The following is a 14,716-nucleotide window of genomic DNA, read 5'->3' as shown; positions in this document are numbered from 1 at the left end:
CACATTTAGGACTGGGTGAATTTTTCTCCATGTCTTTATACCTTATTATTTATAAAAACTATTTTGGGGTGCTGGAGAGAGATCATTCCTCTGCTTTTCCAGAGGACTTGAGTTGCCCTGAAACCTAGCACCCGCATTGGGTGGCACATACCGCCTGTAACTCCAGCTGTAGGGGCTCTGCCACCTCTAGGCTCTATGAGTATCAGTACTCAACTGCACAGGCCTTCATACAGATAGGCAGAGGGAAAGATGCACGCGTGCGCGCGCGCGCACACACACACACACACGCACACGCTCAGGGATCTGCCTGCCTCTGCCCCCTGAGGGCTGGGGTTAAAGAAGCCCAGCACTGCCCTTGGCTCTGTGCTCACCACGCTGCGACACCTGGCTTGTGTATGGTTGCTGGAGGGACTCTGGTCCTCACGCATGTGCAGCAAACACTTCCTGCTGAGCTATCTCCCTGGCCAGTACTTTGCTTTTTAAATGTGGTCCTGGATATCTAGTGACTTGTTTTATTTTTTAATTGTGTGATTTGTGCGTGTACTGTCTGACAAGAACAAGCCCTTTTCAATTACTCTCATTTGTCTTCAAATTGGAATACATTCAATAGCTAACAATTAATTTGAAACTGTTTCTCCTTGGAAAAAAGGATGCTCGAAAAATTATAGGTGTCACTGTCATCCGCGCCATGGGACTCCTCAAAGTCTTGGACTTGTGATATGGGCTTGAGCAGATGCCCAGCCAACAATAAACCCGAGACGACACAGTTTATCAGCTCATTCGTGCATGCCCTGGGTATCAGACGAGGGACAAGTTGTGAGTAATGGGCCAATGACCGATACCCTAGAGTATCTTACTTTTCACTGCTTCACGTTTAAAGCTCCTAAACTATGCATTTTCCTTTAAATAGACGTAAAAACATTTGTTTTCAAGCCCTTGCACATCTAGTGCCTTCCACACAACACGTGCTCGAAATCATGCGACATGAGTAAGTCAGTCTGATGTCCTAGTCAGTGTCCAGTGACAACTCCTGACAGACAGATCTTCAACAGCCCCTCACCACCCACGGGTGCAGGTGGCTCTCCAGATTGTTCTCTGTCTTTTTATGTTCGCTCAAGTTCTCTGACTTGGCTGGGGGCCGGCCCTAGGCTCCAGGGAGATGGCGGTCTGGTTTTGAGCCCCACCCAGAGCTGGGGATTCCGACCTCACTCAGATTCCACAGATGCTAGGGATTTAGGCCCAGGTCCTCAGGCTGGTTTGAGGGACATTTTACTGAGTGGGCCGTCTTCCCAGCCTCTGACTTCCTTCTGAGTCAGTTCTGCTACCTCTAAGATTGAGTTTGGAAATAGCAAAATTACCTCCTCCAAGAGCCCCCTCCCTTACTTCAGTTCTCTCCCCTCCCCTCCCCTCCGCTCTTCTAAGTTCCTTCTTTTTCTTCCTTTAAGAAGGCAGGTCTCAAACTCTTGATGAGCCCTGGAATTACGGGAGGGCATCACCATGCCCGGTTATGGAAAGCCCTCCGAAACGTGGTGAATTACTAACGGGTTGTCCTCTCTCTTCTTGCACACACAGCCTCTCTGCACGTGTGACTTGCATGCTTTATAGATGTACTGCTGTGCATGGTTCCATGTGCATACGTCTCTTCTGAGTTCTGCACACTATCAGATCTCAGGGCAGGTCTGGCTTGGATGTCCAGGAGTACTCAGTATATATTTTTGCCATAAGCAGAGATTCAGTATATTTACTAATAGGCATTTTATCAATAGTGCCCAATTTAGCTCCGCTTTGAAGAAGTAAATAAGGCAAAACAGAAGGAAACAACACAACATTGTGCTGGTTCAGTTCATGGCAAATAGACCCAAGCCAGAATCATTTTTGAAGAGGGAAACCAACTGAGAAAAAAACATCCCCACCAGACTGGCCTGTGGTGCATTTTTGGTGATGTGGGAGGGCCCAGCTCACTGTGGGTGGGGCCATCCCTGGGCTGCTGGTCCTGGGTTCTATAAGAAAGCAGGCCGAGCAAGCCGGAAGGAGCAAACCAGAAAGCAGCCATCTTCCACGGCCTCAGCACCAGCTCCGGCCTCCAGGTTCCCGTCCAGGTAAGACAGACGGCCCTGATACAATATCATTCAGAATAGACTATAAGCTGTAAGCTGAAATAAACCCTTTCCTCCCCAAGTTGTTTTTGATCATAGTGTTTTATCATTGTAATTAATAGAAACTCGAACTTAAGAGAAACATTTAATTTGTTTTAATTTGGCTACTAATAACCACACAGCAGAGGCTGTCTTGAAAATCTCCTCTGTCAAAGATGCTAATAAACCCAAACTCTTCAATCCAGCCCCAGGCAGATTATATGGACAGAAAGCAGCCACATTACTTGCCGAAATGTCACAAGAGTGGACTCCAGGCCACTTATTACTATTCTTCTCGGAACTCTCTTGAGCCAGGCCATCATACTGTACACTGCTGATCCTCCTGTCTCTACCTCCTACGTGCTAGGTTGCCGGCATGTGCTAATGTGAGCAGTTAAAGCGAACACCTATATAGACTCTGATACACCTTTCTCTTAGCAACTGACAGAACGAGCAAAATGAGGATAGCAACAAATCCTGGCGACTTAATGACATTCTCAACCAAAATGGCTGGGGAAGGACAGAGTGCATGTTTCCTTTATCGTGGAACATTTATCCAGATACATTGTATCTAGGCCATAAACAAACCCACAATAAACTTAAAATAGCTCAAATTGGGCTGCAGAGATGGCCTGATGGCTCAGTGGTTAAGAGCACTGGCTGTTCTTCCAGAGGGCCTGGGTTTGATTCCCCAGCACCACATGGCGGCTCCCAATGCCTGTAACTCTAGTTCTCGTGGATCTGACTCGCTGCTCTGGCCTCCATGGGCACCGGGAATGCACACGCTGAACCCTCCAGATGAAGGGAAAGCATCCCGACACATAAAGTAAGATTAAATTTAAAAAGAACTCAAAAAAGAACTATAAAATGTTTTCTTATCACAACGGCATTATAAAGTGATAACAAAAAGACACCTGGAAAACCCTCCAAATATTTGAGAACAAAATAACAGATTTCTTACTCATAAATCAGAGAAAAAATAAAAACATTCACTGGCAAGTATTTGGTGTGTATGAAATGAAGGGGACCATAACGGGATTTTGGGAAGCCACTAAAAGAGCACAGAGAAGGAGACTGACCCAACTAGAATGCTTGGCTTAAGTCCCGAAAAAGAAATCGAATTTCTAACTTGATAGCCAGAAAGAGGGAGTATTAGTATTAGGAATGAAAGGGGACATCATGACAAATTTGGTGCCAGTCAATCTGCCACCTTGTGTGAAATAACGTTTTCCTGTGGGACACAAACCGACTGCCACGCTCACTTGAAGGACACAGTTTAAACACTTAGTCAGTCGTAGGGCCACTGACCCTGCAGTCATAAACAAGCACCCCTTCCCACAGAGGCTCACACAGCTTCACTGTGAGGACAGTCTCACTGCCGCCTTGACACCTACGCCAGACAAACACCAATGTCTTCATTAAACAGAGATGTTCGTATTAACAAAGCCTTAGCATTGCAAAGCCAACAACTTATAAAGAAGGGACGGCATTAGCTTCAAGTAGATTTAGTCTAGGGCTGCACGGTCTCATGTTTTAAAAATCAATTAATTTGCTGTATTTATAGATTATAAATCAATCTAAAAGAGACTATTCATCAGGCCATAATTCCATCTTTAGTATAGCAACCACCCCCACAAAAAATCAAACCAAACCAAACCAAACAAAAACCAAAACCAAAAAACAACAAAAAGGAAACAAATAAAAAATCTAACAAAAAAAAAACATTACGAAATAATGGCCATTTAAATAGCTGGAGAAAGCAGAAATCATGCATGCGGACATGCATGCCCAACATTAATTTCATACTTTTTGAAGGTATACTCTTGCTATATAGCCCATGCTGGTCTCAATGTTTTGATCCTCTTTTGTGTGCTACTACACCTGTCTTAAAACCCAATGCTAACTCCTGATAAAATTCCCAGGAAGGCAGGGACCTCTTTACTCTGAAGGGACTCTAAGCAAAAGTCAGGCTGTAAGGTAGTTCACTCACTCGCCTTTAATCTCAGCACTCCTGTGGCAAGACCTGCAAGCTTGCACGTCACCGACCTCCACAGAGGCAAAAGAAATATGAGTGCCTGCATACATAAACAAACACAACACACATACATACACACGCATGTACAACACACACACACACACACACACACACACACACACACACACACACACACACACCACCTGTTGGTATCTTTATGCCTCCAATAGTTTTAAATAAAGGAGCAAGGTAATTCTCTCATCCCTGGGGGCAACCAGGCCTTGGGGGTCAGTATTTAGCATTATAACACATAGCAGAAGGCCAAGCCACAACAATTACCTAGTACAACAAGCCAGAAAAAGAACCAAAAAAGCATTTACTTTGAAAAGAAGGAAATGTTCTTTAGTCACGAATGCCAAATGACTAGGGTTCCACAGAACCTTTAAGTCAAAGGCGGTTACGACAAATGAACGGATAAGATTGGAGGATAAAACAACAGGAGTAACAGATAACAAGTACCCTCCAGTACCAACAGCTCGGTTACTCTGGGGAGAGGTGGGAGGCCTGTAAGGGAATTAGAGCATCGCTAAGGATATTAATAGGGACTAAACACGAAAGGACTCAAGGTGCTCTGCACTGTTACTTACCAGGGAAACAGCAGCTACACCACAATGAGCGAAAACTGCAAGATGGGCCAGAATTTCCTTTTAGAGTGGCTAAACTATCAAATACGGATCCCATAGAGTTTTAACAAGGCACGGGACAACCAGCATTCTTGTGCCCAGCTGACGGGTGGAAAGTGGGACGATGGGATGGCCCGGCAGGTGGAAGCATGTCTCAGGCAGGGCTCCCACTGCTGTGATGAGACACCACGACCTTTTCATTTCATAAACACTGCTTCATTTACACTCTCAGGCAAAGGCCTTCACTGAGGGAGGTCAGGGCAGGAACCTGGAGACAGGAGCTGACGCAGAGACCATGGAGGGGTGCTGCTTACTGGCTTGCTCCCCATGGCTTGCTCAGCCTGCTTTCCTACAGCACCTAGGGCCACCAGCCTAGGGGAGGGCCCTCCCCCATTGATCATCAATCAGATGGCCACGCCACAGGCCCATCTGGTGGAAATGTTTCCTTAACTCAAGTTTTCTCTTCTGCAATGACTCTAGTCTGGCCAAGCTGATGGCTGCTAGCCAGCACAGAGCGCGGTATACTGTATGACACATGAAGCCCACTGCTAGTTTCTACACAAGAGAAAATAAATAGCAACATGGTTATTCCTAGGAAACCCAAGAGAAATGAAAGTACATTTTTTTCTGTAGACTTCACACATGAATGCTTACTGTAGCTTCATCTGGAATATGTTAGCATCGAAAACATCTCAAATTTCCCCCAATAGGTGGATCACAGACTGTCAGATGCTTACAACTGAATATCATTTAGCAGAAGTGAACTGTTCAGATTTGTAGTATGGATACATTTCAACATAACTGTTCAAAGACCCCAGTCAGATGGTCTATATTTCTAGATCCATTTATATAAAGTTCTACAAAAATGCAAACTAATATATAGTGATGATAGATTGTCTATGGTTCTGGCAGAAGGTACAGGATAGAGGAATCCAAAAAGAAGAACCCATTGGGGATGACGTATGCTTATCAATTTAATATTGACAGTTTCTTTGGTCCTTGCATATGTCTAGCCATCAGATAGTACACTTTAAATATTGTTTATTGTATATTAATAGTCCTCCCCCAAAAGATGACAAAAACCTTCCATTATAATCACTCTGGGGCTTTCTAAATAATTAATTTAGCAACAGGTGGCTGGGGCTACTACTGGTATGCAGGATATTGTTTTACTAGAAACACACAGGTACTTACATTCTTGTAGGCAGAGATGTAAAGTTGGTAACAATGACAAGAAAAAGAAAACAAACAACCAACCCTCACCAGATGGTAACACTTTTGATTAAGATTAAAATAATTAAGTAGGACAGCTATTAAAATGCTTCTGACTGGGTATGGAGAAGTGGTTTCTGGAAAGGCGTGGCTGGCAGGGATGTGAATGCAGTGAGGGCAAGAGTCTGGACGTGGAGCAAACCCAGCAAGCAAGTCTCTTCCGTGGATCGCCCTCAGGACCTCTTTTGACTCTGACCACGTCACAATCCCCTCAAGTACCTGCCTTCAGTCTGTAAACACGCTTCAGTTCTACATCCAGCATGCAGATCTTCCACCCTTTCCACGAGCCATGCCTGCAGGCGGCCTTTTGGGTTTGTATTTGCTTGTTTTAAAGGCAGGTTCACACTGTGTAGCCCTGGCTGGCCCCTGCCTCTGGAGAGCTGGGACTCTAGGTATGAGCCCCAACGCTAGCTGCAGTTTACTCTCTAACCCTTTACTGTCACAGGAAGGAAGCCCTGATTGCCAATGCGTCCTTCTATGGCGTGGCTCCTCCTCCGAGTGCCTTCCCTTCTCTGATTCCCCACTAGAGGCCTTGTTTATGTTTCTCTCCTGTCATTTTCTCCACGTGGCATGCATACAGCGCCAAAGGCGGGTAGAGCGAGCGACTCAGCGAGCGGGCGAGCAGCTATGATTTCTGATAGACTCAATTGTCTTATTTTTGTACTCGACTTGAAAGCTAAGAGCCAGAGGGAGAGAAGTGCAAACATAAGGCAAAAGAAGAAGACTCATCTTGCCCCACAAGATCCATGCTTCATATGTAAAGCATTAACTGGGCTTGGAGACACCACTGGACCTCTGTGACTCAAACGATGCTAATTAACCAAGTCTCTCTCCAGAGTGCTAGATTAAGGTCTCATATTTTTGTGGTTTGGGGCCAAGCCAACATGAGCAGAGCCTGTATGAAGGCAAGGTAGCCGTGTCCGTTCCTCAGGACCAACTTGAGTTAGAGGCCTGCCTTTACAGAGGACTGTGGTTAGAACCCTAAGTTAGGTTAGATCAGAAACCAGTGACAAACAAACAGATATAATTTTAGAAAATGGGCATGTTAGCAACCCCAACCCACTAGCCCAATTTTAAGTTAAAAAAATTTTTCTTTGGTTCTTTTTTTCGGAGCTAATTTTTTTTTTATTTTAATTTTATACAGGTGTTTTGTCTGTACACCACATATGCAATGCCAGTGGAGACCAGAAGAGGGCGATCGATCCTCTGGGACAGGCATCACAGATGTTATGAACCTCCAAGTGCATACTGGGAATTGAACCTGAGTCATCTGAGGGGCAGTCCGGGTTCTGAACCACTGGGTGCTCTCCCCCCTCCCCGCCCCCTCATTCTAGTCCCTCAGGTCTGATGGTATTAGAAAGAGGCATAGGAGGGGTTGGGGATTTAGCTCAGCGGTAGAGCGCTTGCCTAGCATGAGCAAGACCCTGGGTTCGGTCCCCAGCTCCGGAGGAAAAAAAAGAGAGAGAGAGAGAGAGAGAGAGAGAGAGAGAGAGAGAGAGAGAGAGAGAGAGAGAGAGAGAGAGAGAGAGAGAGAAAAGAAAGAGGCATAGGGTCAAATCACAGTTTGATGGCCAGCTGTGGTAGCTCAGGGGAAGCAGAGATGGGTGGATCTTTGTGAGTTCAAGGCCAGCCTGGTTTACCTATCAAATATCAGGACAGCCAAGCTAAATAGTAAGACCTTGTTTCAAGAACATTTTATACACACGCATGCACGCACGCACAAAAGGACACAAAGGAAAAGCAGTAAAGGGAAGGCGTCTCAGCAGCTCGAGTCTAGAAGCCTTTCAATAGAGCAGCCCAGCAGAGCCACAGGGCAGGGTTGGCACCCCGACAGTAAGTGTGAGCTGGGCATGAAATGTGGTCGGAGTCCCTGGGAAACAGGTGCTCAGCATAAGCCTGCTGCAGAGGCAGTGAAGGCACTGTGGACTGGCTCTATCTCGGAGTGGGGTGAGCGCTCCTCAACTCCAGGGTCCCAATGGCAGCCTGAGCCCAACCTCACAAGCAGGTGTTGCTAAGGACAGAAAAGCATATCCTAATATTAATTAATTAGTGAATTAAAAAGTTTTGAGAACTTCATACATAAGTCCCGTATTTACACCATTTCCACCCCTCCCATGTCCTCCATGCAACTCTCCAATCCCTCTCAAATTCACGGCCTCGTCTCTAATTGGTATTGTTATGTTTACACTGTTAGATATAAAGAGCACATGTGCGTATGAGGTAGTCATGTTTTTGGTAGGGAGAACTGGGGTTGTGTGTGAGCTTCTGGAAATGTAACCAGGGTGTCAGCATGTTCTAGCAGGTTCTTCACTACACTTAGCCATTCGCTCTAGATTATCTTTCAATGCAAACTGAGATACAGCAGAATTATACTTTAAGAAGATGCTATTCTACTTAATAATACACACAAAACATAAAACTTGTGGAATGGTTCAGTACTTTGGAGAATCGTGATATAAAGAAACTATTAACTAGACAGTAAAATCATACTTGAAAACATCTTTAAAAGAAATTTCATTTTATTATTTTATGTAATAAATAGGTACTTTGCCTGCACAACTGTCTGTCTGCCTGCCTGCCTGTCTGCCTGTCTGTCTGTGTGCCTCGTGCTCTCTGAGGCCGAGAGAGGGCATCAGGCCTCCCGGGACTGGAGTGACAGGTGATTGTGAGCTGCCTCCCAGGCACTGGGAATCAACTGCTTTCTTCCCGGCTCTTTGCAGCTCTCCGCCTGTGTTTTAAGTGTTGAGACCACGCCTCATGGTGTGGCTTTGGTCGGCCTGGACCTTACAGTGTAGAGCAGGTTTCTCTTACACTCACGTCAATCCTCCTCTCTCCCCAGTGTTGAGATTGCAGGTCTCTACACCATGTGTGGCAGTATTTCCAGCTCTTTACTGACCATGTCGTTGCTTCACTGATGAGGAAATACGTGCTGGAGCAGTAGCATAGCATCTCTGTTGAAATGCTAACGTGCTTTGATGTGTGAAATCGAAGTCAACGTTAAAACAGATTATCAAGTACAGCGAGGACATGAGTACTCTGTATAAGCTGGGCTTACACTTGTAAAGCACTTGCCTCCCAAGCAGAAGGCCCTGGCTGCCACCCCAGCCTGACCCTCCCAGGGGTCAGGAATGCGTTTTGGCAGTATGTTATCTGCAACCCATGAACAGGTTCTAGTCTTGGCATTAACCGTAAAACCACACAGCACTATCGTTTAAAAGATCAAGTACATCTGAGTTTCCCTTTGTAGAGGAGTGGCCAGATTCATTCCTCTTTGTATTACTGATACATAAGATAAGGCTTACCCAAGCCCACTGACGATATTTAAATGATTGTACACAGCCGCTCGATTTAATCTATGAACAGTCGGGAACTTTGAGGAAGTGGTGTGAGAAGCAGAGACCATGTGTTCTAAGCAGCCTAGGCTGGCAATGCAAACATAGGGCAAATGGCCACCTCGAATGCTGCCTCTCTACTTACTTGGTTTAGTGGGTTTTGCTTCTCCGTTTCCTCCTCATTTCTCTTCAGATTCATTGCTTATTTGTGTGTATTTACGTGTGTCTACCTGAGATTATGTTATGCATAAACTCATGCATGCAGGGGCTGTGGGAAGCCAGAGGGCCTCAGCTTCCTTGAAGTGCAGGCAGTGGTGAGAAGCCCGATGTGGACGCTGGTAACTGGGAGAACTGAAAGTGCTTTTGACCACTGGGCCATCTTTTAGCCCCATCTCTAAAAAACAATTTTTTTTTTTGAGACAAGGTCTTATTATGTAGCCCTGGTTGGTCTGGAACACTGTAGATCAGGCTAGCCTCTGCCTCCCAAATGCTGGGATTAAAGGGTTCTTTAACTAGCTATTACAGACAAAAATGGGTGAAATTTTTTCCTTAGGCACATTTTTCAAAGCCCAAGGGCTAACTAGTGTTGTGAGGAGGAGGTGGCTTACAAGCTAGCCAACGCGCACACACACAAGTGTCTTTCCCATGAGGGAACAAAGGACAGTTTTCCTGAATTACTCTGCGTATTTCCGTGATCACAGCTTACCTGCAATCTGCTAAATACTAGTAATTTAAGTGGAATGTTTCATTGCTGTAGGGAAATTAGGTTCTAACTTCTGGAGAGAGTGATTTATAAAGCACAGTTCCGATTCTCTCTCGCTTTACTGCACCTACCCGCCCGGCTGATGCCACTCCACAGAAAGCTAAGTTCCACTACCTGATCTCCATGACTGCATTAATGTGGCACAGAGGACACAGAGCACTACTGTATTCTCGCGTCCCCGAGAGGTGAGATGGACGGATAGTCTGCAGCCTAACTGACTCTCCAGGCAATGCTTCTGTGCGATGAACGGCCTCAAGGCTGAGATCGGAGGCGATCAACAGAGACCCATGGTGTGGGCTTCACTTTCCATATGACCTCTGCTCGTGGTGACCTCTCAGTCATGCCAGAGCCTGCCAGTCTGGTGTGTGTGTGTGTGTGTGTGTGTGTGTGTGTGTGTGTGTGTCACTGTAATGGCAGGCACACTCAGGAAGGGGTGGGCGTGGGTTCTAGTTAGGAAGGAAAATGTGGTTACCTTAAATTGGAGCTGGGGTGCAAATGAACACTGTATCAATGACTGCTGTGGTCAACTATGCCTTTTTATTTCTATTATTGAAATATAACCAGTCCTCAAAGGGTTCAGCCATATTCTGAATCTTAATCGCTCTGAAAAACGCTTTAAAGGGCTTTGTCTGGGGAGCGGGAGGCAGATGAACAAAGCTGTACTACATATGTTTTTAAAGAGAATTTATTGGCCAATGGTAAAAGCAGCAGACGGAGCTTGCTCAGTGGCTGTCCCATTCCATCAGAGGCCCTTCGAAGCCTTTGTTGTTTCTTCTGTTCCTTTTACAAACAGATCATGTATTTTAAAAACCTCATGGGACTTGGAATCTAATTGAAAAACCCAAACGAACCCCGAGTTCAAATCTAACCCTCAAACATATTAATGAATACGATTCAGATGTTAAATTTGGATGCTACTATTAGCTCTAAGTTGTAACATTTTCTCCCATAAAATGAGCGTCTCCCAAGGGCGAGCCTATTCCTCTTGGGTAATGTGGGGACCTAACCGTCAGATGTGTGTGACAACTTATTACCGCTGTTGGGCCGTCTGACCCTCCACGCAGTGATTAGTGACGTCAGAGAGCGCAGTGCACAGATAGGAGAGCAGGTACGGGAAGAGAGCAAACCGACAGGAGCCACTCACGTCCCAGTCCCACGTGCTCGAGATACCCATCTATGCCCTCAGGCTGGGAAGGGGAAGGCTCTGACTGGCAGAGGCAGGAGGATTCCCTGGTGTGTGTGCTTGCTTGCTTCTGTTTTCTCAGACAGTCTCAGGTCGAGAGGCTCTTATGTGGCTCAGGTTAGCCTTCACCCTGTGTGAGTCTGCGTGTGTCACTTAACAGGACATCTTGTCTCGACAAATAAACACCCCCCAAAAACAAAGCCAGCCACACTAGGACTTGGTTCCCACTTTCTATGGGACTGAGCTGGACGCCTCAGTGAGAACAACGCCCCAGCTGCATCAACAGGTCGCTGTGGCAGTGACTTGGTGAGACCTTAGGCATGGCCAGTGGAAGCGATCAAACCACGGAGAGTTAGGGTAGAGCAGGAGTAGAATAAGAAAGGCTAAGAGGGTTTAAAGTTCGAATCCCAGGTGAGTTGTGCAACCTTGAGAAGTCATTCAATCTTTTCTAAGCCCCCATTTTCATACCTCACACTGGGAGCAGCACCTACCCTCTCTGGGGACTTTTGTGAAGAACAAGGGAGGAAGCAGGTAAATCATTTAAAATGTCACTTGTCTAGCGGCCCCCATCTTCATGTCATGTGCAAGGGATCTTTCGGTGAGTAGAGCCTGATCACAGACTATTCTCTCACCATTGATTTGAACCTTCGGTCACACGGAGAGCCACTCTGGTCTTTGGAAACCCTGCAAACAGGGTTCAGTGTGGTCTGAATCTTGGGAGGTCCCCACATTCCAACGTGCTACTTAGGTGAGGTCAGAGATGCCTTCTGGGGATGCCGTGTCCCTGAGGCCGATGTTAGCAGATGTCCGAGGTGCCAAATTCTTCACATTTCTCTAACCACTGCTGTAACCTTCCAGAATTCCTGAGTTACACTTCAGATTTATTTTTTTTTAAACCTAAGTTGCTCATGGTCTACGGTTCACTTTTAGTAAAATTTGCCTCTTTTTTCCCAAGTAGACGTGTTAATGCTTAGGATGTGCGCGCATGCACGTTTTTCTAGTGTGTACTAAGAGATAGCTTGCTAATGCAGGAGTTAAGGAAGTCACAGTAGTGAAACACCGAGAAGATCCCTTCTAACGGCAGACATCACGGTGAATGGCGGGGGTGGGCAATGACCTGTGCACTTCACATCTAATCTCCCACTGAATGAAAGAACTGCATTTTAAGGAAATAAAATCTAACCTTTCTTGAGATGACCTGCTAAATGAGTCAGAAAGCCCTAATTCTAAACCTATAAAATTAATCAAAACAACCCAGCCGTGCGGCTGTCCTGGTCTCTGCCGCAGAGACTCTAATAGTGTACCACACTTCTGGACTTTGGCTATGAAAGACACTTCACTCCTGCCCCGCCCTTCCTGACAGCTGGGCTCAGGCTCACTGTCCCACAGAGCCTGCATTCTCCGGGAGAGGCTGGCCCAGCCACTGGGCGAGCAGTCCTTCCTGCCAGCAGCCCCTTAACGACTGTGCGGCCTGCCAGCCAGCAGTGCCCTGGTGTCTGCCCGGCTGCTGCGGGCCGAACAGATTGAGACTCCAGCCAGAGGAGCAGAGGCGGCTTTAATTGGGTAAAGCTGGTATGGACTGAGCGTATGGCCATGAATTTGTAGCCAGAACACTAATCTCAAAAAAAAAAAAAAAAGGAAGAAAAAAGAGAGGAGAAAAAAAAAAATCACATACAGTTTAAACATCACACAGGAAGGAAATGCTTGCCCCCTGAGCTGCTCTGCGACAGCACCTTATCCAAGTCTGCAATGCCGTACCTGGGTGGAAGCAGAGTTTTCCTGGTAGATGCCTTGCACCAAGTCCATCAGAGCACTTGCTAGGAGCTCCACAACCTAAAACGACAAGAAAACAAATGGAGTGGACATTCTGAGGCACAGCTCCATTTAGTCACAATGTAGGATCTGAACAGAGCATCTCAACAGAGGACGAATGAACTATTAACTCAGCTAATTTTCTGCATGTTTATTTCTGTCAATGGCTGCTATTCCAGGCCTCCCATTCTGGGAGTCATTACAATGCTAATTTTCATACTTAGTACAGAAAGAACAAACAACAGTAAGAAAACAGCTCACCTTTCAAATGTGTTTGTTCTCTTGTACTTAAAATACACCGAGGAGTCAGAGGGGGCGCTGCACACTCCTACATCACAACGCTCCTGACGCAAAGGCAGGCAGAGCTCGGTGAGTCCAAGGCCAGGATGCTCTACACAGTAAACCCCAAACAGCCAGGACTACAAGGAAAGACCCTGCTCCAGAAAAACTGTGGGGTATTCGTTGGCGAAGACTGATGGGCCATGGGTTTAAGCCCATAAAAAGCCCTCATTCGTTGGCTGGCAGTTACCCTGGGTGTGTGGGATCCTGAGCCTTTCTCAGGGTGAGCTTTTAAGCACCAGAACTATGTTCTGGGTCGACATACTTCAGTTAACAAGAACGGTTAACCAAAAGCAGAACTACAGAATACAGAATCCAAAGAGCAAGGTTAGTTCATTCAGAGGTGTTCCCAGAACTGAGGGCTCTGATGGACTAGGCCTTTGTTTAGTTCTGGCATTATGCTGCGCTGAGTTTATGGCCTGAATGGTGTTCCCATCATGCAATCATTACTTGTGCTAAGTCTGGGGTCCCGTTACCCAGCAGCAATAAAAAACGCACTACGGACACATTTAGTATAGGACCCCTGGGTCAAATATACCATAAACACTGAAAATTTTGAAAGAACTGTAGAAAAAAAAAACCAAGCACAATCAAAAGTGTTGAATTTGTTTCACACCGTGGAACAGGTAGAAAACAGTAAATGGTCTCTTTGTGCTTGTTTACATAACGAATCTTAATTAGGAGGATAAAATAGCTAGACAGTTGGTAACGTTCAATGCAGCCATTTCAAACAGGAGTTCCTCAAGGCAAGCCCATCCTCTTCCTATGCTGTGCGGTCTGTAGTCGAGCTCTATTCTTGGTTTCCTGAAGCTTAGCTCAGTTCTGACTGAATTAAAGGATTCTGTTACAGCCTTTATCATTGCTGTAACTGAAGTAAGCCAGGGGATACACAATGAGACATGAGGCTACTTTAATCTCTGGTATCTTGTATTTAATACACATTTTCTTAGAGGAAAATGGCATCGATTTGGAAAAAGACCTGCTTGAAGGTTCTGACACACGGACTTTACCTTTCTTTACAGTCACACTGCGCACTGCTGCTGAAATGGACATCGTTCTGATTAGAGGTATTTGTTTCTAGCTCTGCACATGAGCTAATTTGTAAGACCTGTAGGTTTTTCCCCGTCTTCAAATAACATTGTCCTATAAGTAACTAAATACTCAAGGAATATTACAGCAACACAGCTCCAGAGGAATGGGGGCACAGTGACCCTACGGTACA

General features: G+C 45.8%; 1 protein-coding gene across 2 annotated transcripts in view; it reads right to left on the bottom strand.

Annotated features, from left to right (window-relative positions):
- Positions 1-14,716, bottom strand: part of Pdss2 (decaprenyl diphosphate synthase subunit 2) — a 225,613-nt gene that overhangs the window by 59,682 nt on the left and 151,215 nt on the right. For both annotated transcript variants that reach the window (XM_087597915.1, NM_001014249.1), the window contains 1 exon segment: positions 13,102-13,176. In XM_087597915.1, the coding sequence (XP_087454041.1) occupies positions 13,102-13,176 (75 nt within the window).

Source organism: Rattus norvegicus, chromosome 20, assembly GCF_021556685.1.
Source record: "Rattus norvegicus strain SHRSP/BbbUtx chromosome 20, alternate assembly SHRSP_T2T, whole genome shotgun sequence".
NCBI classification, from domain to species: Eukaryota; Metazoa; Chordata; class Mammalia; order Rodentia; family Muridae; genus Rattus; species Rattus norvegicus.
Note: the sequence above shows the minus strand (reverse complement) of the source record. Positions and strands in the feature narration are given on the sequence as shown.